Consider the following 25,375-nt stretch of genomic DNA (forward strand, 5'->3'; position numbering starts at 1 on the left):
ACAATATCAACTCCGTACATTATGTACAGCACTACAATATCAACTCAGTACATTATGTACAGCACTACAATAACAACTCAGTACATTATGTACAGCACTACAATAACAACTCAGTACATTATGTACAGCACTACAATATCAACTCAGTACATTATGTACAGCACTACAATATCAACTCAGTACATTATGTACAGCACTACAATATCAACTCAGCACATTATGTACAGCACTACAATATCAACTCAGCACATTATGTACAGCACTACAATAACAACTCCGTACATTATGTACAGCACTACAATATCAACTCCGTACATTATGTACAGCACTACAATATCAACTCAGCACATTATGTACAGCACTACAATAACAACTCCGTACGTTATGTACAGCCCTACAATATCAACTCAGTACATTATGTACAGCACTACAATAACAACTCAGTACATTATGTACAGCACTACAATAACAACTCAGTACATTATGTACAGCACTACAATAACAACTCAGTACATTATGTACAGCACTACAATATCAACTCCGTACATTATGTACAGCACTACAATATCAACTCCGTACATTATGTACAGCACTACAATATCAACTCCGTACATTATGTACAGCACTACAATATCAACTCCGTACATTATGTACAGCACTACAATAACAACTCAGTACATTATGTACATCACTACAATAACAACTCAGTACATTATGTACAGCACTACAATATCAACTCAGTACATTATGTACAGCACTACAATATCAACTCAGTACATTATGTACAGCACTACAATAACAACTCAGTACATTATGTACAGCACTACAATAACAACTCAGTACATTATGTACAGCACTACAATAACAACTCAGTACATTATGTACAGCACTACAATATCAACTCAGTACATTATGTACAGCACTACAATATCAACGCAGCACATATTTCCGTAAGAAAGATGATTCAGCTATCAATACAGATATATATCATCCTTATTGACAAATTAGACATCCTTACTGACAAGTTAGACACCCTTATTGACACGTTAGACATCCTTAGACATCCTTATTGACAAGTTAGACATCCTTAGACATCCTTATTGACAAGTTAGACATCCTTATTGACAAGTTAGACATCCTTAGACATCCTCATTGACAAGTTAGACATCCTCGTTGACAAGTTAGACATCCTCATTGACAAGTTAGACATCCTTAGACATCCTCATTGACAAGTTAGACATCCTCGTTGACAAGTTAGACATCCTTAGACATCCTCATTGACAAGTTAGACATCCTCATTGACACGTTAGACATCCTTATTGACACGTTAGACATTCTCATTGACAAGTTAGACATCCTTAGACATCCTCATTGACAAGTTAGACGTCCTCATTGACAAGATAGACGTCCTCATTGACAAGTTAGACATCCTCATTGGCAGGTTAGACATCATTATTGACACGTTAGACATCATTATTGACAAGTTAGACATCCTTAGACATCCTTATTGACTAGTTAGACATCCTTATTGACAAGTTAGACATCCTTATTGACTAGTCAGACATCCTTATTGACACGTTAGACATCCTTATTGACTAGTCAGACTTATTGACAAGTTAGACATCCTTAAGGACTTCTGAAGGTCGAAAAACATTTCCTCAAAAAGATATCCCTTTATTACAGCTGTCACTGACAGATTGAACAGCGCTGTGTGAGCATAAACAGAATCTGTAATTGACAGATTGAACAGCGCTGTGTGAGCATAAACAGAATCTGTAATTGACAGATTGAACAGCGCTGTGTGAGCATAAACAGAAGCTGTTTCAGAGAGATTGAACAGCGCTGTGTGAGCATAAACAGAAGCTGTCACTGACAGATTGAACAGCGCTGTGTGAGCATAAACAGAAGCTGTCACTGACAGATTGAACAGCGCTGTGTGAGCCTAAACAGAATCTGTCACTGACAGATTGAACAGCGCTGTGTGAGCATAAACAGAAGCTGTCACTGACAGATTGAACAGCGCTGTGTGAGCAAAAACAGAAGCTGTTTCAGAGAGATTGAACAGCGCTGTGTGAGCAAAAACAGTGGCTGAAATTGACAGATTGAACAGCACCGTGCGAGCATAAGCAAAAGCATAAACACAAGCTACCTCCCACAATATTAAAACTACACCATTGAAAATTTGTTATCGCGCCTGGTATTCAGTGCAGTGAAGTGAATCCCCACCACATGAGTGCGCTGATTGCATTTCGATTGCATGTCTGTAATGACCAGGCCATTGCTTGTGCGTGTGTGTGTGTGTGTGTCAGGCACGAAGTGGGACAAAACGACCATCACGTGGAGACTGGACAGACCATCCAATCAGATTGACGCCAGGTCACAGCGGTGAGGGGCAGGAAGGGCATAGTACTGTTACAGTTTGTAACAGTGCATGTGTCGTCTGTGTAACAATACATGTGTCGTCTGTGTAACAATGTCTGTGTAATAGTGCACTTGTCTGTGCAACAATGCATGTGTCGTCTGTGTAACAATGTCTGTGTAATAGTGCACTTGTCTGTGCAACAATGCATGTGTCGTCTGTGTAATAGTGCACTTGTCTGTGTAACAATGCATGTGTCGTCTGTGTAACAATGCATGTGTCGTCTGTGTAACAATACATGTGTCGTCTGTGCAACAATGTCTGTGTAATAGTGCACTTGTCTGTGCAACAATGCATGTGTCGTCTGTGTGACCATGCCTTGCTGCACACACCCATGAGGACAAGCAGTTCATTATGGACAGGTTCTCAACCTCCTGCAGGCGCTTTGGACTCACCATCAGCCTCAGCAAGACCGAGTCCATGTACCAACCAGCTAGCTCACAGAACGCCAGTGCCTCCCCCCACCTGCAATCAAGATCAGTGACACAGAGATCAAGTCAGTAGACAAGTTTTGCTACCTGGGCAGCACCCTATGCAGCAACGGAGACCTTGATGCAGAAGTGACGCTGCGCATCGCCAAGGCCAGCTCCGCATTTGGCAGACTCAACAACAGGCTGTGGAACAACAAAGGCATCAGGCTCAGCACCAAAATCAAAGCCTACAGAGCTGTTGTGCTGACCATCTTGTTGCACTGCTGTGAAACATGGACGACGTATCGCCGTCACATTCAACAACTTCAGCAGTTTCACCAGAGATGCCTACGAAAGATCCTCGGCATAAAGTGGCAAGACAGGGTCTCCAACCTCCAGGTCCTAGAGAGGAGCGGCCTGCCCAGCATCGATAGCCTGCTGATCCAGTGCCAGCTGTGCTGGACAGGACACGTGATGCTTTTGTATGGCCAGCTGAAGGAAGGCCACCGTGAACTTGGAAGACCCTGCAAGCACTTCAAGGACATCTTGAAGACTAACCTCAAAGCCTGTGACATAGACATCACTTCCTGGGAAACTCATGCCCTTGACTGCTCTCGTTGGAGGATGCAGTGCTCCAGCGGCATAAAGACGTTTGAAAACAAGAGAACGCTGGTCATTATGGAGAAGCGTGAGCGAAGGAAGTAGGACTCAACTTCTGGAGACGTTTTCCCTTGCAACACCTGTGGGAAGTGCTGCGTATCCAGAATCGGCCTCTTCTCCCATATGGGGACACACACCGACAGGTAAGCCTGCCTGCCTACTCATCCGTCGGACCGACGGGAGACTCTATCAATGTAGCATTGACACACAGAAGCACAGACACATGCAGACACACAGACACACAAACACTGAGACACACACACACACACACACACACACACACACACACACACACACTCACCAGGCCGTGTCACCCACTCTCCAGACAAATCATGACAGACGCGTTCAGCATGTGGGCGGAGGTGGCCCCCCTGAGGTTTGAACAGAGGACAGGACGGGGCCCAGTGGACATCAGCATCAAGTTCGCTACAGGCAGCCACGGGGACAGCCACCCGTTTGACGGCCAGGGTGAGGGCGTCATGTCACTGTGTTGTAGTTGTTTGTTTGTTGCTGTTGTTTGTTTGTTGTTGTTTGTTGTTGTTGTTTGTTTGTTGTTGTTTGTTGCTGTTGTTTGTTGTTGTTGTTTGTTTGTTGTTGTTTGTTGCTGTTGTTTGTTGTTGTTGTTTGTTTGTTGTTGTTTGTTGCTGTTGTTTGTTGTTGTTGTTTGTTGCTGTTGTTTGTTGTTGTTGTTTGTTTGTTGTTGTTTGTTGCTGTTGTTTGTTGTTGTTGTTTGTTTGTTGTTGTTTGTTGCTGTTGTTTGTTGTTGTTATTTGTTTGTTGTTGTTTGTTGCTGTTGTTTGTTTGTTGTTGTTTGTTGCTGTTGTTTGTTGTTGTTGTTTGTTGCTGTTGTTTGTTGTTGTTGTTTGTTTGTTGTTGTTTGTTGCTGTTGTTTGTTTGTTGTTGTTTGTTGCTGTTGTTTGTTGTTGTTGTTTGTTTGTTGTTGTTTGTTGCTGTTGTTTGTTTGTTGTTGTTTGTTGCTGTTGTTTGTTGCTGTTGTTTGTTGTTGTTGTTTGTTGTTGTTGTTTGTTGTTGTTCGCCACAGCGTTGGGTCATCAGGAAGGACCCGTAGAGACTGTCCACAATGGATACACGATCAATGTCAGTGATGTATCATTGTTGTTGTGTGAGACACTGGTGACGTCATTGTTGTTGTGACGGTCAGGAGACAGAGACACTGATGACATCATTGTTGTTGTGACGTCAGGCAAAGTGCTGGCCCACGCCTTTGGCCCAGGGGATGGGGACATCGACGGCGACATGCACGTGGACAACGCCGAGGACTGGAGGGTGACCTCTGACCTGCTCCTGGTGGCCACGCACGAGCTGGGTCACTCCCTGGGGCTGGCACATTCCCGGGACCCGGACTCCATCATGTACCCCTACTACGGCTTCACCCGCACCCTGGGTCGGGATGACATCCAGGCCATCCAGTCCTTGTATGGTCAGTTGTGGTGGTGTGGTGGTGTGGTGTGGTCAGTTGTGGTGGTGTGGTGTGGTCAGTTGTGGTGGTGTGGTGGTGTGGTCAGTTGTGGTGGTGTGGTGGTGTGGTGTGGTCAGTTGTGGTGGTGTGGTGGTCAGTTGTGGTGGTGTGGTGGTGTGGTCAGTTGTGGTGGTGTGGTGTGGTCAGTTGTGGTGGTGTGGTGGTGTGGTCAGTTGTGGTGGTGTGGTGTGGTCAGATGTGGTGGTGTGGTGGTGTGGTGTGGTCAGTTGTGGTGGTGTGGTGGTGTGGTCAGTTGTGGTGGTGTGGTGGTGTGGTGTGGTCAGTTGTGGTGGTGTGGTGTGGTCAGTTGTGGTGGTGTGGTGGTGTGGTCAGTTGTGGTGGTGTGGTGGTCAGTTGTGGTGGTGTGGTGTGGTCAGTTGTGGTGGTGTGGTGTGGTGTGGTGGTCAGTTGTGGTGGTGTGGTGTGGTGTGGTGGTCAGTTGTGGTGGTGTGGTGTGGTGTGGTGGTCAGTTGTGGTGGTGTGGTGTGGTGTGGTGGTCAGTTGTGGTGGTGTGGTGGTGTGGTGGTCAGTTGTGGTGGTGTAGTGTGGTGGTGTGGTGTGGTCAGTTGTGGTGGTGTGGTGTGGTGTGGTGGTCAGTTGTGGTGGTGTGATGGTGTGGTGTGGTCAGTTGTGGTGGTGTGATGGTGTGGTGTGATGGTCAGTTGTTAAGGCGTGGTGTGGTCAGTTGTGGCGGTGTGGTGTGGTGTGGTGGTCAGTTGTGGTGGTGTGGTGTGGTGTGGTGGTCAGTTGTGGTGGTGTTGTGTGGTGGTGGTGTGGTGGTGTTGTCAGTTGTGGTGGTGTGGTTGAGTGGTGTGGTGGTGTTGTGTGGTGGTGGTGTGGTGGTGTTGTCAGTTGTGGTGGTGTGGTTGAGTGGTGTGGTGGTGTTGTGTGGTGGTGTTGTCAGTTGTGGTGGTGCAGTGTGGTGGTGTGGTGTGGTGGTGGTGGTGGTGGTGTGGTCAGTTGTGAAGGTGTGGTGCAGGTGGTGGTGTGGTGGTAGGGATGTGGTGGAGGTGGTCGTCGATGTAGCGAGTTGTGGTAGTGGTGGTGGTGGTGTGGTGGTATGATGGTGTGATGGTAGTGGTGTAGTGGTGGTGGTGTGGTGGTGGTGGTGGTGTGGTGGTGGTGTGGTGGTATGGTGGTGGTGTGGTGGTATGATGGTGTGGTGGTGGTGGTGGTGGTGTGGTGGTGGTGTGGTGGTATGGTGGTGGTGGTGTGGTGGTGGTGGTGTGGTGGTGGTGTGGTGTGGTGGTAGTGTGGTGTGGTGGTGGTTGTGTGGTGTGGTGTGGTGGAGGTGTGGTGGTGGTGTGGTGTGGTGGTAGTGTGGTGGTGGTGGTGGTGTGGTGGAGGTGGTGTGGTGTGGTGGTAGTGTGGTGGTGGTGGTGTGGTGTGGTGGTAGTGGTGTGGTGGTAGTGTGGTGGTGGTTGTGTGGTGTGGTGGTGGTTGTGTGGTGTGGTGGTTGTGTGGTGTGGTGGTGGTTGTGTGGTGTGGTGGTTGTGTGGTATGGTGGTGTGGTGGTGGTAGTGTGGTGGTGGTATGGTGGTTGTTTGGTGGTGTGGTTGTGGTGTGGTGTTGTGGTGGCGGTGGTGTGGTGGTCTGTGTGTCTTTACAATCTATGTGTGACACTAGACATGAAACAGAACTGTGGGTCTCTACTATCTACGTGTGACACTAGACATGAAACAGAACTGTGGGTCTCTACTATCTACGTGTGACACCAGACATGAAACAGAACTGTGCGTCTCTACAATCTACCTGGCATGAAACAGTGGTGTGCTGTGTTCAGGGAAACGTATTGGCAGTACTGGCAGTGTTAGCAAGAAACGGCTCACCACCACTACCACCACCACCCCTGAACCAGTCACACGTTTCCAGTGGGCCAAGAGCGCCACCGATGCCGGAAAGAGACCAACGCCCCGCACGAAATCTCCGGCCGGATGTGACGTCAGATTTGACGCAGTTTTTCAAGGTAGCGGCAGAGGTGGAGCCAGATAGAGAGACGGACGATCTTAAGGTTGAACACTTTCTACGGGAATCATTCTGCTTGTGGTGACTACTTTTGTTGGGGAGTGTCTGACTGGTAAACTCATGGTAACGACAGGAGTAGTACTATCTGAGTGGTAAACTCATGGTAAATACAGAAGTAGTACTATCTGAGTGGTAAACTCATGGTAAAGACAGGAGTAGTACTATATGAGTGGTAAGGCCATGGTATCGACAGGAGTAGTACTATATGAGTGGTAAGGTCATGGTAAAGACAGGAATAGTACTATATGAGTGGTAAACTCATGGTAAAGACAGGAGTAGTACTATCTGAGTGGTAAGGCCATGGTAAAGGCAGGAGTAGTACTATCTGAGTGGTAAACTCATGGTAAAGACAGGAGTACTATCTGAGAGGTAAGGTCATGGTAAAGACAGGAATAGTACTATCTGAGAGGTAAACTCATGGTAAAGACAGGAGTAGTACCATCTGAGAGGTAAGGCCATGGTCAAGACAGGAGTAGTACCATTTGAGAGGTAAGGTCATGGTAAAGACAGGAGTACTATCTGAGAGGTAAATTCATGGTAACGACAGTAGTACTATCTGAGAGGTAAACTCATGGTAACAACAGTAGTACCATCTGAGTGGTAAACTCATGGTAAAGACAGGAGTAGTACTATCTGAGTGGTAAACTCATGCTAACAGCAGGTGTAGTACTATCTGATTGGTAAGGTCATGGTAAAGACATGAGTACTATCTGAGAGGTAAACTCATGGTAAAGACAGGAGTGCTATCTGAGTGGTAAGGTCATGGTAATGACAGGAGTAAAACTATCTGAGTGGTAAGTTCATGGTAAAGACAGGAGTAGTACTATCTTGAGTGGTAAGTTCATGGTAAAGACAGGATTAGTACTATCTGAGTGGTAAACTCATGATAACGACAGTAGTAGTACTATCTGAGTGGTAAGGTCATGGTAAAGACAGGAGTAGTACTATCTGAGAGGTAAACTCATGGTAACGACAGTAGTAGTACTATCTGAGAGGTAAGGTCATGATAAAGACAGGAGTACTATCTGAGTGGTAAGGTCATGGTAAAGACAGGATTGGTACTATCTGAGAGGTAAGGTCAAGGTAAAGACAGGAGTAGCACTATCTGAGTGGTAAGGTCATGGTAAAGACAGGAGTAGTACTATCTGAGTGGTAAGGTCATGGTAAAGACAGGAGTACTGAGTGGTAAGGTCATGGTAAAGACAGGAGTACTGAGTGGTAAGGGCATGGTAAAGACAGGAGTACTATCTGGGTGGTAAGGGCATGGTAAAGACAGGAGTACTATCTGAGTGGTAAGGTCATGGTAAAGACAGGAGTACTGAGTGGTAAGGGCATGGTAAAGACAGGAGTACGGACTGGTAAGGGCATGGTAAAGACAGGAGTACTGAGTGGTAAGTTCATGGTAAAGACAGGAGTACTGAGTGGTAAGGTCATGGTAAAGACAGTAGTACTATCTGAGTGGTAAGGTCATGGTAAAGACAGGAGTACTGAGTGGTAAGGGCATGGTAAAGACAAGAGTACTGAGTGGTAAGGGCATGGTAAAGACAGGAGTACTATCTGAGTGGTAAGGGCATGGTAAAGACAGGAGTACGGACTGGTAAGGGCATGGTAAAGACAGGAGTACTATCTGAGTGGTAAGGTCATGGTAAAGACAGGAGTACGGACTGGTAAGGGCATGGTAAAGACAAGAGTACTGAGTGGTAAGGGCATGGTAAAGACAGGAGTACTATCTGAGTGGTAAGGACATGGTAAAGACAGGAGTACTGAGTGGTAAGGACATGGTAAAGACAGGAGTACTATCTGAGTGGTAAGGACATGGTAAAGACAGTAGTACTATCTGAGTGGTAAGGACATGGTAAAGACAGTAGTACTATCTGAGTGGTGGGTGGTGTGTCCATCGAGATCGATGATGACCATCGTTGTCATCCAGCTGGGGGATGGGGGCAGGGGGGTGGTGGGGTGGGGGGGAGGATGCTCATGAATCTATCTGTGAATGCGCAGATGGCTGAATAGTCCAATCTGCGCACGAAATGTTCGCTGACAGTTGGGGCAGACAAAGACAGGCATATCATTGTCAGGGAGCTTGTTTGCCCGTGACTTTCTGGCCTGCCTCTTCTGAACAGCTGCAGCAGTCCTGTTGGCCTCGCACAACTTGGCGCCTTTGTGCACAGCAGCGTGCCATTTGTCACGGTCCACTGCAGATTCCTCCCAGGAGTCAGGGTTGATATCAAACGCTTTAAGAGAGACTTTCAGAGTATCTCTGAAGCGCTTCTTCTGACCTCCGTGTGATCTCTTCCCTTGTTGCAGCTCGCCATAGAAGAGCCTTTTGGGCAGCCGATGGTCTGGCATGCACGCCACGTGTCCAGCCCAGCGAAGCTGGGACTGCATCAGGATGGTGAAGATGCTGGGAAGGGTGGCTTTTGCGAGCACCTCTGTGTCTGGGGTCCTGTCTTGCCACTTGATGTTCAGTAGCTTCCTGAGGCATGTTGTGTGGAAGTGGTTCAGCTTCTTGGCATGTCGTTGGTACACTGTCCAAGTTTCGCAGGCGTACAGTAGTGTGGGGAGAACTACTGCTCTGTAGACCTTTAGCTTGGTCTCAAGACTAATGCCTCTTCTGTTCCAGACATTTGCACTGAGTCTGCCAAAAGTTGCGCTTGCTCTTGCAATCCTGACGTTCACTTCATCGTCGATGGTCGCATTTCGTGACAGTGTGCTGCCAAGGTATGTGAACCGCTCCACCGCACTGAGTCTCTGACCGTTGACTGTGATGTTGGGCTCAACGTAGGGTTTCCCTGGGGCTGGCTGATGGAGAACTTCAGTTTTCCTCGTGCTGATGGTAAGGCCGAAGTTCCTGCTGGCAGTGGCAAACTTGTCGACGCTGAGTTGCATGTCAGCTTCAGATCCAGCGTTGAGGGCACAATCATCAGCAAACAAAAAGTCTCTGATGATGTCTGTCATGACCTTCGTTTTTGCTTGAAGCCTTCTGAGGTTAAACAACTTGCCATCTGTTCGGTACTTTAGGCCGATTCCAACATCGCCATCTCTGAAGGCATCAGTAAGCATTGCAGAGAACATGAGGCTGAACAGCGTTGGAGCCAGGACGCAGCCTTGCTTGACACCATTTGTGACAGCAAAAGGAGCAGATGTTTCGCCATTGTCCTGGACTCGAGCCTGCATGCCTTCATGGAATTGGCTGACCAAGGAAATAAATTTCCGAGGGCATCCATACTTGGCCATGATCTTCACAGTCCCTCTCTACTCACGGTGTCGAAGGCCTTAGTGAGGTCGACATAGGTGGAGAACAGATCAGCATTTTGCTCCTGACATTTCTCTTGCAGCTGCCTTGCAGCAAACACCATGTCGGTGGTTCCGCGCTCTTTCCGGAATCCACATTGGCTCTCAGGCAAATGACCTTGGTCAAGGTGTGCTGTGAGGCGGTTTAGTAGGATCCTGGCAAGTATCTTGCCTGCGATGGAGAGCAAGGAAATGCCCCGATGGTTATCACAGGCTTGCCGGTTCCCCTTTCGCTTGTACAAGTGAATGATAGATGCATCTTTGAAATCCTGGGGGATCGTCTCTTCTTTCCACATGAGTGAGTACAGCTGATGGAGCTTCTCAGTCAGCACAGTGCCTCCATCCTTGTAGACCTCTGCTGGTATGGAGTCTGAGCCAGGTGCTTTGCCACTGGATAGCAGACGGATTGCTTTCTGGGTCTCAAGAAGTGTTGGCGGATCGTCCAGTGCTTCGTTGATGGGGACTTGTGGGAGACAGGTCTATGGCTTCATCATTTATGGAGGAAGGGCGATTTAAGACACTGTTGAAGTGCTCAGCCCAGCGTTCGAGAATTTTCTCCTTCTCGGTGATCAAGGTATTCCCATCTGCACTGAGGAGGGGGGATGATCCTGAGGATGTGGGGCCGTAGACTTCTTTTAAGGCATCATAGAACCTCTTCATGTCGTGCCTGTCAGCATATCCCTGGATCTCATCAGGTTTGCCACTCAGCCACTTATCCTGCATCTGGCGTAACTTTTGCTGAACAGTCCTGCGGATGGCATCGTACGCATCCTTTTTTGATGTGGACTTTGGGTTGCTCAGGTGGGCTTGATGCAGACGGCGTTTCTCATCCAGAAGCTGCTTGATTTCATCACAGTTTTCATCAAACCAGTCTTTGTGCTTTCTGGTCATGGGTCCGATGGTCTCTGAAGCTGTACTATAGATCAGCTCACGCAGGGTCCTCCAGTCAGACTCCACATTCTGGTTGTCCAGAGAGGCGGATTCCAGACGATCTTCCAGCAGCTCCACAAATGACTGTTTGATGGTGATGTTATTCAGCTTAGTGATGTTGAGCCGTTTTGGAGCCTTCTGGCCTTGGGGGCGTCTCTTGGGTTGGATTCGAATATTCAGCTTCGAGACTACAAGGCGATGGTCTGTCCAACACTCGGCGCCACACATGGTCTTTGTTACACGTACATCTTGCCTATCCCTTTTCCTGACGATGACGTAATCGATGAGATGCCAATGCTTTGAGCGTGGGTGCATCCATGACGTCCTGTTACGGGTAGGGAGGCAGAAAACTGTGTTGGTTATCAGCAGTTCGTGCTCTGCACAAGTCTGAAGCAAAAGCAATCCATTTGGGTTGCAGTGGCCCACACCGTGCTTTCCAATCACTCCATCCCAGGAGATGTAGTCAGAGCCAACTCTAGCATTGAAGTCCCCAAGAATGATGAGCTTGTCTGCTTTAGGGATAGCAGCAATGACAGAGTGAAGGTCCTCGTAGAACTTCGCCTTCACTTCATCCGGGTTGGTCATGGTTGGGGCGTAGGCACTGACAATGGTGAGGTGCTTCTGGCCAGATGCCAGTGGGAGTTTCATGGTCATAAGCCTATCGTTGACTCCCTTTGGGATTCCAGCTAGCTTGCTGACAAGTGCTGTTTTTACTGCAAAACCAACGCCAGCCTCACGTCGCTCTTCGCTTCCTCGTCCATTCCAGAAGAAGGTGTAACCAGATCCCCGTTCATTGAGCTAGCATTCACCTGCAAGCCGAGTCTCACTCAAGGCTGCGATGTCAATGTTGTATCTGGCGAGTTCGGATGCAACTAGTGCCGTTCTCCTTTGGGGTCTGTCCGCGTTATCTCTGTCCAGGAGAGTCCTTATGTTCCAAGCACCAATGGTAAGTGGAACGATCCTTGTTTTTTTCTTTTCTTTCTTGTTGTTTCGACCGCTGATGTAGGGTCCCCACCAGCCGCGGTATGCTGGCCAGGGTGATATGGAGCAGGCAGTTTTTAGGGCACCTTTTCTAGCCCCTTCCTCATGCCAGGGAGGTGAGCAGTGCATTCCTAAAGAGGGCTGCTCAGACGCTCAGACGGCTGCCGAGCTCCATCGCTGCTCCTGTCGACGAAGAACGACCCTATGGCCTGAGCCGCCTGCGTGCAGGTCTGCGGCTGCGACTGCCAGTGTACCCACACCTGTCGTTTCGTCGCTCGCCTGTCGCCACAGGACTTGGGGGTGATGAAATGATGAAGGATGAAAGGTCATTTTGGATGACTGATGACTTGCGCGATGAGTTTGTTTAAAGTGAAGAGGAGTTGCGCAACGTCGACCTCACTCTCTCGTCCGGGTCCACCAATTTCCAGTGGCAAGACTAAGTCAAGACGACTGGAGGATGAGCACGGATGCAGTGGATGATCAAGATATCCTTTCGGTGTCTCATCTTGCTCTCTGCACTCCACAGTGCGTTGCTGTAACCGCCTTCCTCTCCGTTGAACCGATAGGTTTCTTCCGCAGATTCTGCCGGATCCAGACTTCGCATGCATGGGTAGACACACCCCGGGGGCCAACTGCGTGTGGCATGCACACAGCACAGTGGAGCTAGATGGCCGTCGGTGGCTCTCCTGAGCCGACGCCCTTTTATGGATCTCCATAAGGGTGTGTAGCCACCCGCCTCACCAGTCCCGGAAGGGAGCAGTGGGAGTGCCGGTTTAGTGGCCGGCAACCCGACCCTGAACAGGTTGTACTGGATTACAGGTTACCAGTAGCAGATCTAATGATCTGACCTGACGGAAATCTGAGTGGTAAGGACATGGTAAAGACAGGAGTACTATCTGAGTGGTAAGGACATGGTAAAGACAGGAGTATGATATGAGTGGTAAGGACATGGTAAAGACAGGAGTATTATATGAGTGGTAAGGACATGGTAAAGACAGCAGCAGTACCATCTGAGTGGTAAGGACATGATAAAGACAGCAGTAGTACCATCTGAGTGGTAAGGACATGATAAAGACAGGAGTACTATCTGAGTGGTAAGGACATGGTAAAGACAGGAGTACTGAGTGGTAAGGACATGGTAAAGACAGTAGTACTATCTGAGTGGTAAGGACATGGTAAAGACAGGAGTACTATCTGAGTGGTAAGGACATAGTAAAGACAGGAGTACTATCTGAGTGGTAAGGACATGGTAAAGACAGGAGTACTATCTGAGTGGTAAGGACATGGTAAAGACAGGTGTGGCGAGTAGGGACTGGTCCCAATCCTGATCTATTTCTGACTCTCTGTCCGCCATCTTGCCTGTATATCAGTACTGACAGGGAAACACTGATAGATCTGTATGATGGTGGAACAGTTAGGAAACACTGATAGATCTGTATGATGGTGGAACAGTTAGGAAACACTGATAGATCTGTATGATGGTGGAACAGTTAGGAAACATTGATAGATCTGTATGATGGTGGAACAGTTAGGAAACATTGATAGATCTGTATGATGGTGGAACAGTTAGGAAACATTGGTAGATCTGTATGATGGTGGAACAGTTAGGAAACATTGGTAGATCTGTATGATGGTGGAACAGTTAGGAAACAGTGATAGACCTGTATGATGGTGGAACAGTTAGGAAACATTGATAGATTTGTACGATGGTGGAACAATGAAATACTGATAGATCTGTATGATGTAGAAAACTCAGGAAACATTGATAGATCTATATGATGTAGAACACTCAGGAAATATAAATACCATTATTATTTAACACTCAGGAAACATTGATAGATCTGTATGATGGTGGAACAGTTAGGAAACAGTGATAGATCTGTATGATGTAGAACACTCAGGAAATACTGATAGATCTGTATGATGGTGGAACAGTTAGGAAACAGTGATAGATCTGTATGATGTAGAACACTCAGGAAACAGTGATAGATCTGTATGATGTAGAACACTCAGGAAACATTGATAGATCTGTATGATGTAGAACACTCAGGAAACAGTGATAGATCTGTATGATGTAGAACACTCAGGAAATATAAATACCATTATTATTATTTAACACTCAGGAAACATTGATAGATCTGTATGATGGTGGAACAGTTAGGAAACATTGATAGATCTGTATGATGATGGAACAGTTAGGAAACAGTGATAGATCTGTATGATGGTGGAACAGTTAGGAAACATTGGTAGATCTGTATGATGGTGGAACAATTAGGAAACATTGATAGATCTGTATGATGTAGAACACTCCGGAAATACTGATAGATCTGTATGATGATGGAACAGTTAGGAAACAGTGATAGATCTCTATGATGGTGGAACACTTAGGAAACAGTGATAGATCTCTATGATGGTGGAACACTTAGGAAACAGTGATAGATCTGTATGATGGTGGAACAATGAAATACTGATAGGTCTGTATGATGGTGGAACAATGAAATACTGATTGATGAAGACTGCTCCTGGTGGAATGATCTCATTTCCAACAAATCTTCCGTTCTATGAAAACCACGTTCTATTGGCGAGCAAAACATGATTCGATTGATAGATGCAATTCCCGTATTATTGTTGTTATTTCTGCTGTCAATGTATTGTTTGTACACACACAAAGATAGTCATGATTTTCATGAATAAAGAAATCAAAGATTGGAAAGTGCTAGTAACACCTCCACCCCACCTCAACGATGGCGATCTGATATGATCGAATCCAGTCCAGTCCAATCTAATTCAAATCAAATTTCAAATAATCAAGAATCCCCCACCTCTGCCCCTACCCCACGTCCTCTGTCTTTACTTAATAAAATGAGATGGCCATTGTTTCTTCTTGTCCTGTCTAGATGACGCAGAGAAGGAAAATGTGTATACGGGTATCCAAGGCGACCTGGTGTACTGCTTTAATCATAGAGGCTTGTTAAACGGGTATCCACGTGCCTTGAAAGACGTCTACCCCGAGGCCCCAAGGAACGCTGATGCTGTGTTTGGACTTCCTGAAAAGTCTGCTGCGTATTTTCTCAAAGGTCAGTTTGGTGGTTATGAACCGGTCTGTGTTATGGTTATGGTTCTTGACTCAAGTGAAGGTTAGTTTGGTGGTTATGAACCGGTCTGTGTTATGGTTATGGTTCTTGACTCAAGTGAAGGTTAGTTTGGTGGTTATGAACCGGTCTGTGTTATGGTTATGGTTCTTGACTCAAGTGAAGGTTAGTTTGGTGGTTATGAACCGAAGTCTGTTTTGTGGTTATGAACCGAAGTCTGTACGGTGGTTATGGTTCTTGACTCAAGTGAAGGTCAGTTTGGTGGTTATGAACCGAAGTCTGTACGGTGGTTATGGTTCTTGACTCAAGTGAAGGTCAGTTTGGTGGTTATGAACCGGTCTGTGTTATGGTTATGGTTCTTGACTCAAGTGAAGGTTAGTTTGGTGGTTATGAACCGAAGTCTGTACGGTGGTTATGGTTCTTGACTCAAGTGAAGGTCAGTTTGGTGGTTATGAACCGAAGTCTGTATGGTGGTTATGGTTCTTGACTCAAGTGAAGGTCAGTTTGGTGGTTATGAACCGGTCTGTGTTATGGTTATGGTTCTTGACTCAAGTGAAGGTTAGTTTGGTGGTTATGAACCGAAGTCTGTACGGTGGTTATGGTTCTTGACTCAAGTGAAGGTTGATTTGGTGGTTATGGTTCTTGACTCAAGTGAAGGTCAGTTTGGTGGTTATGAACCGAAGTCTGTACGGTGGTTATGGTTCTTGACTCAAGTGAAGGTTAGTTTGGTGGTTATGAACCGAAGTCTGTACGGTGGTTATGGTTCTTGACTCAAGTGAAGGTTGATTTGGTGGTTATGGTTCTTGACTCAAGTGAAGGTTAGTTTGGTGGTTATGAACCGAAGTCTGTACGGTGGTTATGGTTCTTGACTCAAGTGAAGGTCAGTTTCGTGGTTATGAACCGAAGTCTGTACGGTGGTTATGGTTCTTGACTCAAGTGAAGGTCAGTTTGGTGGTTATGAACCGAAGTCTGTACGGTGGTTATGGTTCTTGACTCAAGTGAAGGTTAGTTTGGTGGTTATGAACCGGTCTGTGTTATGGTTATGGTTCTTGACTCAAGTGAAGGTTGATTTGGTGGTTATGGTTCTTGACTCAAGTGAAGGTTAGTTTGGTGGTTATGAACCGAAGTCTGTACGGTGGTTATGGTTCTTGACTCAAGTGAAGGTTAGTTTGGTGGTTATGAACCGAAGTCTGTACGGTGGTTATGGTTCTTGACTCAAGTGAAGGTTGATTTGGTGGTTATGGTTCTTGACTCAAGTGAAGGTTAGTTTGGTGGTTATGAACCGGTCTGTGTTATGGTTATGGTTCTTGACTCAAGTGAAGGTTGATTTGGTGGTTATGGTTCTTGACTCAAGTGAAGGTTAGTTTGGTGGTTATGAACCGAAGTCTGTACGGTGGTTATGGTTCTTGACTCAAGTGAAGGTTGATTTGGTGGTTATGGTTCTTGACTCAAGTGAAGGTTAGTTTGGTGGTTATGAACCGAAGTCTGTACGGTGGTTATGGTTCTTGACTCAAGTGAAGGTTGATTTGGTGGTTATGGTTCTTGACTCAAGTGAAGGTTAGTTTGGTGGCTATGAACTGAAGTCTGTTTATGTTTCTGGTAATGGTTCTTGACTCAAGTGAAGGTCGTTTTGTGGTTATGGTTCTTGACTCAAGTGAAGGTCGTTTTGTGGTTATGGTTCTTGACTCAAGTGAAGGTCGTTTTGTGGTTATGAACCGGTCTGTGTTATGGTTATGGTTCTTGACTCAAGTGAAGGTTGATTTGGTGGTTATGGTCCTTGATTCAAGTGAAGGTCAGTATTGGTGGCTATGAACTAAAGTCTGTTCGTGGTTATGGTTCTTGATTAAAGTGAATGTCAGTTTGGTGGTTATGAACCAAAGTCTGTATGGTGGTTATGGTTCTTCACTCAAGTGAAGGTCAGTTTGGTGGTTATGGTTCTTGACTCAAGTGAAGGTCGTTTTGGTGGTTATGAACTCGGGTATGTTTCTTAGGTAAAAGTTCTTGAGTCAATTGAATCAAGGTGTGTTTTGGTGGTTATGAACCTAAGTCTGTTTTATGGACATGGTTCTTGACTCGAATAAATCAAACCACGTATGAATTTTGGTATGTTTTTTCTGCTTATGGTTCTGGGCTCAAATGAAGGTCAGTTCTGGTGACGATAAGTTAAGGTTCATTTTTGTGGTTATAGCATTAGACTAGAAAGAATTAAGTCAATTCTTTTACAGACTAATCTCGAACATAGGGTGTTTTTTTTGTTTGTTTTTTTTTGTTTTTTTGTGTCGTTTTTTGGTTTGTTTCATGATTCAGATGGATTAGGCACGCTAGAAACATAAAATATTGACCTCGATTTATTCAAGACTTAGAGTTACACATAACCACAAGATTTGTTTTTGTGGTTGTGGCTCCAGTCTCGAATTGTCTATAGTTGAGTGTGTGATTATGCCTCTAGTCTTGAATGAATAAAGGTTAGACGTGTGGTTATGCCTCTATTCTAGACTGAATTAAGGTAAAATCTTGTGGTTATGGCTGTAGTCTTGAAGGAATTAAGGTCAAATATTGTGGTTATGGCTGTAGTCTTGAAGGAATTAAGGTCAAATATTGTGGTTATGGCTGTAGTCTTGAAGGAATTAAGGTCAAATATTGTGGTTATGGCTGTAGTCTTGAAGGAATTAAGGTCAAATATTGTGGTAATGGCTGTAGTCTTGAAGGAATTAAGGTCAAATATTGTGGTAATGGCTCTGCTCTTGAATGAACGAACGTTAAATTTTGTGCTTATGGTCCTAGTATTGAATTAAGGATAAATGTGATAATGGCTCTGGTCATGAATGAGTTTAGGTCAAATTTGTGGTGATGGCTCTAGTATTGAATGGATTATGGTTAAAATTGTGGTTATGGCTCTAGTATTGAATGGACTAAGGTTAGATTTGTGGTTATGGCTCCAGTATTGAATGTTTTGAATGGATTATGGTTAAAATTGTGGTTATGGCTCTAGTATTGAGTGGATTTGTGGTTATGGCTCTAGTATTGAATGGATTATGGTTAAAATTGTGGTTATGGCTCTAGTATTGAATGGATTAAGGTTAGATTTATGGTTATGGCTCTAGTATTGAATGTTTTGAATGGATTATGGTTAAAATTGTGGTTATGGCTCTAGTATTGAATGGATTATGGTTAAGGTTGTGGTTATGGCTCCAGTATTGAATGGATTATGGTTAAGGTTGTGGTTATGGCTCTAGTATTGAATGGATTATGGTTAAGGTTGTGGTTATGGCTCTAGTATTGAATGGATTATGGTTAAGGTTGTGGTTATGGCTCTAGTATCGAATGAATTAACATTGTACTGAACAGGATCATTGTCACACACAGATCAAGATCACAGTCTCACACAGATCAGGGTAATTGACACTTACAAATCAGGATCACTGTCACACACAAATCAGGATCACTGTCAGATCAGGATCACTGTCACAGATCAGGATCACAGTCTCACACAGATCAGGGTAATTGACACACACAAATCAGGATCACTGTCACACACAAATCAGGATCACTGTCACACACAGACCAGGATCACTGTCACACACAGACCAGTCACACAAATCAGGATCACTGTCACACACAGATCAGGTTCATTGTCACAGATCAGGATCACTGTCACACACAGATCAGGATGACTGTCACAGATCAGGATTGCTGTCACACACAGATCAGGTTCATTGTCACAGATCAGGATCACTGTCACACACAGATCAGGATGACTGTCACAGATCAGGATTGCTGTCACACACAGATCAGGTTCATTGTCACAGATCAGGATTGCTGTCACACACAGATCAGGATTGCTGTCACACACAGATCAGGATGACTGTCACACACAGATCAGGATCACTGTCACACACAGATCAGGTTCATTGTCACAGATCAGGATCATTGTCACACACAGATCAGGATGACTGTCACAGATCAGGATTGCTGTCACACACAGATCAGGTTCATTGTCACAGATCAGGATTGCTGTCACACACAGATCAGGATTGCTGTCACACAGAGATCAGGATCATTGTCATCAGGATCACTGTCACACACAGATCAGGATTGCTGTCACACACAGATCAGGATCATTGTCATCAGGATCACTGTCACACACAGATCAGGATTGCTGTCACACACAGATCAGGATCATTGTCATCAGGATCACTGTCACACACAGATCAGGATCATTGTCATCAGGATCACTGTCACACACAGATCAGGATTACTGTCACACACAGATCAGGATCATTGTCATCAGGATCACTGTCACACACAGATCAGGATTACTGTCACACACAGATCAGGATCATTGTCATCAGGATCACTGTCACACACAGATCAGGATTGCTGTCATCAGGATCACTGTCACACACAGATCAGGATTACTGTCATCAGGATCACTGTCACACACAGATCAGGATCACTGTCACACACGGATCAGGATCATTGTCACAGATCAGGATCATGGTCACACACAGATCAGAATCAGTCATCAGATCAGAATGATTGTCACACACAGATCAAGATCATTGTCATCAGGATCACTGTCACACACCGATCATGGTCATTGCCACACACAGATCAGGATCACTGTCACACACAGATCAGGATCACTGTCACACACAGATCAGGATCATTGTCATCAGGATCACTGTCATCAGGATCACTGTCACACACAGATCAGGATCATTGTTATCAGGATCACTGTCACACACAGATCAGGATCATTGTCATCAGGATCACTGTCACACACAGATCAGGATCATTGTCATCAGGATCATTTTCACACACAGATCAGGACCATTGTCAACAGATCAGGATCACTGTCACACACAGGTCAGGATCTCTGTCACAGATCAGGATCATTGTCACACACAGGTCAGGATCATTGTCACACAAAGAGATCACAGTCACAGATCATGATCATTGTCACACACAGGTCAGAATCATTGTCACACACAGGTAAGAATCATTGTCACACACAGAGATCAGGATCAATGTCAGGATCATTGTTACACACAGGTAAGGATCATTGTCACACACAGAGATCAGGATCACTGTCATGATCATTGTTACACACAGATCAGGATGAATGTCAGGATCACTGTCACACACAGGTAAGGATCATTGTCACACACAGAGATCAGGATCACTGTCAGGATCATTGTTACACACAGTGATCAGGATGAATGTCAGGATCACTGTCACACACAGATAAGGATCATTGTCACACACAGAGATCAGGATCACTGTCAGGATCATTGTCACACACACAGATCAGGATCACAGTCACAGATCATGATCATTGTCACACACAGGTCAGGATCATGGTTACAGACAGGTAAGGATCATTGTCACACACAGAGATCAGGATCACTGTCAGGATCATTGTCACACACAGGTAAGGATCATTGTCACACACAGAGATCAGGATCATTGTCAGGATCATTGTCACACAAAGAGACCAGGATCACAGTCACAGATCATGATCATTGTCACACAGGTCAGAATTATTGTCACACAGAGATCAGGATCAATGTCAGGATCATTGTTACACACAGGTAAGGATCATTGTCACACACAGAGATCAGGATCACTGTCAGGATCATTGTTACACACAGAGATCAGGATGAATGTCAGGATCACTGTCACACACAGGTAAGGATCATTGTCACACACAGAGATCAGGATCACTGTCAGGATCATCGTCACACACACAGATCAGGATCACTGTCACAGATCAGGATCACTGTCAGGATCATCGTCACACACACACAGATCAGGATCACAGTCACAGATCAGGATCACTGTCAGGATCATCGTCACACACATAGATCAGGATCACAGTCACAGATCATGATCACTGTCAGGATCATCGTCACACACACAGAGATCAGGATCACTGTCACAGATCAGGCTCACTCACAGATCAGGATCACTGTCAGGATCATCGTCACACACACAGATCAGGATCACACACACAGATCAGGATCACTGTCACAGATCAGGATCAGTCACAGATCAGGATCACAGTCACAGATCAGGATCACAGTCACAGATCAGGATCAGTCACAGATCAGGATCACTGTCACAGATCAGGCTCACTCACAGATCAGGATCACTGTCAGGATCATCGTCACACACACAGATCAGGATCACTGTCACAGATCAGGATCACACACACAGATCAGGATCACTGTCACAGATCAGGATCAGTCACAGATCAGGATCAGTCACAGATCAGGATCACTGTCACAGATCAGGATCAGTCACAGATCAGGATCACTGTCACAGATCAGGATCAGTCACAGATCAGGATCACAGTCACAGATCAGGATCAGTCACAGATCAGGATCACTGTCACAGATCAGGTTCAGTCACAGATCAGGATCACAGTCACAGATCAGGATCAGTCACAGATCAGGATCACAGTCACAGATCAGGATCACAGTCACAGATCAGGATCAGTCACAGATCAGGATCAGTCACAGATCAGGATCACAGTCACAGATCAAGATCAGGATCACAGTCACAGATCAGGATCACAGTCACAGATCAGGATCACTGTCACAGATCAGGATCACAGTCACAGATCAGGATCAGTCACAGATCAGGATCACAGTCACAGATCAGGATCAGTCACAGATCAGGATCACAGTCACAGATCAGGATCACTGTCAGGATCATTGTCACACACACAGATCAGGATCAGTCACAGATCAGGATCAGTCACAGATGAGGATCACTGTCACAGATCAGGCTCACTCACAGATCAGGATCATTGATGACGTTTGTCCCCCAGGCAGCAGGGTATGGAGCTACAGGAAGTCCCAGCTCAGGCCAGACTTCCCCAAAGACCTGAATCCCAATCACTTCCGGGAAGCTGTCCGCTTCGTTCTGCCCGTTGTGGATACGTCTGGCATCCAGAGGATCTTCGTCTTTGGGGTCAGGTGTACACACATCCATTCATACCTGTTTTGATACAGACAGAAAATTTCACATCTTACTCCTCTCAGGCAGCCATGTTCACGTGCATGATAATCACACAGGAGACGGATATTTTTGCAAAATTTATATATATATAAAAAAAAAAAAGGAAAAATTCACACATTCACTCACACACTCATACTAACTATGGTTGAAGGGCAGCAACACAAACACACTACACAAAACATAACGGGAATACTCAGTCCTTCAAGTCCGTTTCACTCCAGTCCTCAGTCCAGGACAGGCTGCTCCTAAGCGCCTTCACAGCTATGACACAGGCTGCTCCTCAGCACCACACCAGCTTTGACACAGGCTGCTCCTCAGCACCTCACCAGCTTTGACATAGGCTGCTCCTAAGTGCCTTCACAGCTTTGACACAGGCTGCTCCTCAGCGCCTTCACACAGCTTTGACACAGGCTGCTCACATCACCTTCACAGCTTTGACACAGGCTGCTCCTCAGCGCCTTCACAGCTTTGACACAGGCTGCTCATCAGCTGACACAGGCTGCTCACATCGCCTTCACAGCTTTGACACAGGCTGCTCACATCGCCTTCACAGCTTTGACACAGGCTGCTCACATCGCCTTCACAGCTTTGACACAGGCTGCTCACATCACCTTCACAGCTATGACACAGGCTGCTCCTCAGCGCCTTCACAGCTTTGACACAGGCTGCTCCACATCGCCTTCACAGCTTTGACACAGGCTGCTCACATCGCCTTCACAGCTTTGACACAGGCTGCTCACATCGCCTTCACAGCTTTGACACAGGCTGCTCACATCGCCTTCACAGCTTTGACACAGGCTGCTCACATCGCCTTCACAGCTTTGACACAGGCTGCTCCTCAGCGCCTTCACAGCTTTGACACAGGCTGCTCCTCAGTGCCTTCACAGCTTTGAGACAGGCTGCTCACATCACCTTCACAGCTTTGACACAGGCTGCTCCTCAGCGCCTTCACAGCTTTGACACAGGCTGCTCACATCGCCTTCACAGCTTTGACACAGGCTGCTCACATCGCCTTCACAGCTTTGACACAGGCTGCTCACATCGCCTTCACAGCTTTGACACAGGCTGCTCCTCAGCGCCTTCACAGCTTTGACACAGGCTGCTCACATCGCCTTCACAGCTTTGACACAGGCTGCTCACATCACCTTCACAGCTTTGACACAGGCTGCTCCTCAGCGCCTTCACAGCTTTGACACAGGCTGCTCCTCAGTGCCTTCACAGCTTTGAGACAGGCTGCTCACATCACCTTCACAGCTTTGACACAGGCTGCTCCTCAGCGCCTTCACAGCTTTGACACAGGCTGCTCCTCAGTGCCTTCACAGCTTTGAGACAGGCTGCTCACATCACCTTCACAGCTTTGACACAGGCTGCTCCTCAGCGCCTTCACAGCTTTGACACAGGCTGCTCCTCAGCGCCTTCACAGCTTTGACACAGGCTGCTCCTCAGCGCCTTCACAGCTTTGACACAGGCTGCTCCTCAGTGCCTTCACAGCTTTGAGACAGGCTGCTCACATCACCTTCACAGCTTTGACACAGGCTGCTCCTCAGCGCCTTCACAGCTTTGACACAGGCTGCTCCTCAGCGCCTTCACAGCTTTGACACAGGCTGCTCCTCAGTGCCTTCACAGCTTTGACACAGGCTGCTCCTCAGGGCCTTCACAGCTTTGACACAGGCTGCTCCTCAGGGCCTTCACAGCTTTGACACAGGCTGCTCATCAGCGCCTTCACAGCTTTGACACAGGCTGCTCCTCAGCGCCTTCACAGCTATGACACAGGCTGCTCCTCAGCGCCTTCACAGCTTTGACACAGGCTGCTCCTCAGGGCCTTCACAGCTTGGACACAGGCTGCTCCTCAGCGCCTTCTCCACAGCTTGGCTGCCCTCCACAGTGGCGCCATCAGCGGTACTGCTGTTGCGGCTGGGTCTCGGCCCAGCGCCAACCCACAAGCTCCATTCACCAAAATAAAAATACTTTCAGTTCTTCTTGGATAATGTACGTGTTGAGGCTTGTGTCCGTATTGTCTTGTCTTGTCCGTAAGTCCCGTCAGTCACATGGATGTGAGTGGGTGCGTGTGTGCCCTGTACAATTTCACTAACTTTCCTAGGTTCAGTCACGCATCATCCTCACCATTAAATTACCATTATAAAGTCATAATTCCTTAGCTATCGTCTTCGTACTAATAGTTATCTTTTAGTCTCTGTCTCTCGAATGCAATCATGTTTTCCAAGCAAGAGCTAGTAATTACATATTACAAATTTATATTCCATTATTCCAGCGTTGCGAAGAATGAAATCAAATCAAATTATGGTGCTTAGAGCCTCGGTGACCACTAAGGCCATCTCAAGGTTTTCGCCACGTTAAGCGTGAAGAAGAAAGTCTCAGTGGAAATCATTCTAATGATACAAAGATTAGGTAAAATCAAGTGTAAGCAAAACAATATTCTTTTCTCCCTGTCACAGTAGCAATGATATCATAAACACTTTAGAGGACAGAAAACAAGTAGTCCATGATAAAATAAAGAATCATCAAGATGACCAAGACCAACCTGACTATATGGACAGGCCTTTCAAACTGAAGGAGTTTGAAGAAGCTGCAAAGTCTTTGCAGGACAAAAAATCTCCAGGTCCTGACAAAATCACCAACGAAATGCAAAAACACCTTAACGCCAAAGCAAAGACCCAACTCCTTGCTCTCTTCAACAACAGTTGGAAGACGGGGGGTTCCACAGAGCTGGCGAGAAGCTGACATGGTGCCCATCCACAAGAAGGGCAAAGACAGAGCCAGGGCTGATAGTTATCACCCCATCAGCCTCACCAGCTGCGTGGGCAAGCTCCTAGAGCATATGATCAACTCGCGCCTAGTTTGGCACCTGGAGAAGAACAACATCACTCCAGAGCACCAGGCTTCCGCCAACATCATTCCACTGAGGACCAAGTGACCTACATTGCCCAGAAGATCGAGGATGGCTTCCAGGACAAACAGCATACACTGACGGTGTGGACAGACATGGAAAAGGCGTATGACAAAGTCTGGAAGGATGGCCTCCAGAGGAAGCTCCAGA

The 25,375-nt window shown here is 46.3% G+C and overlaps 1 protein-coding gene across 1 annotated transcript in view; it reads left to right on the forward strand.

Annotated features, from left to right (window-relative positions):
• The window catches only part of LOC143278026 (uncharacterized), a 74,799-nt gene that overhangs the window by 32,527 nt on the left and 16,897 nt on the right, over nucleotides 1–25,375 (forward strand). Inside the window, exons 4-9 of the mRNA XM_076583038.1 lie at nucleotides 2,310–2,385; nucleotides 3,815–3,957; nucleotides 4,694–4,930; nucleotides 6,753–6,935; nucleotides 15,097–15,276; nucleotides 22,127–22,269. Coding sequence (XP_076439153.1) covers nucleotides 2,310–2,385; nucleotides 3,815–3,957; nucleotides 4,694–4,930; nucleotides 6,753–6,935; nucleotides 15,097–15,276; nucleotides 22,127–22,269 — 962 coding nt within the window. The remainder of the gene's footprint in view (nucleotides 1–2,309; nucleotides 2,386–3,814; nucleotides 3,958–4,693; nucleotides 4,931–6,752; nucleotides 6,936–15,096; nucleotides 15,277–22,126; nucleotides 22,270–25,375) is intronic.

Source organism: Babylonia areolata, chromosome 35 (assembly GCF_041734735.1).
Source record: "Babylonia areolata isolate BAREFJ2019XMU chromosome 35, ASM4173473v1, whole genome shotgun sequence".
NCBI lineage: Eukaryota > Metazoa > Mollusca > Gastropoda > Neogastropoda > Buccinidae > Babylonia > Babylonia areolata.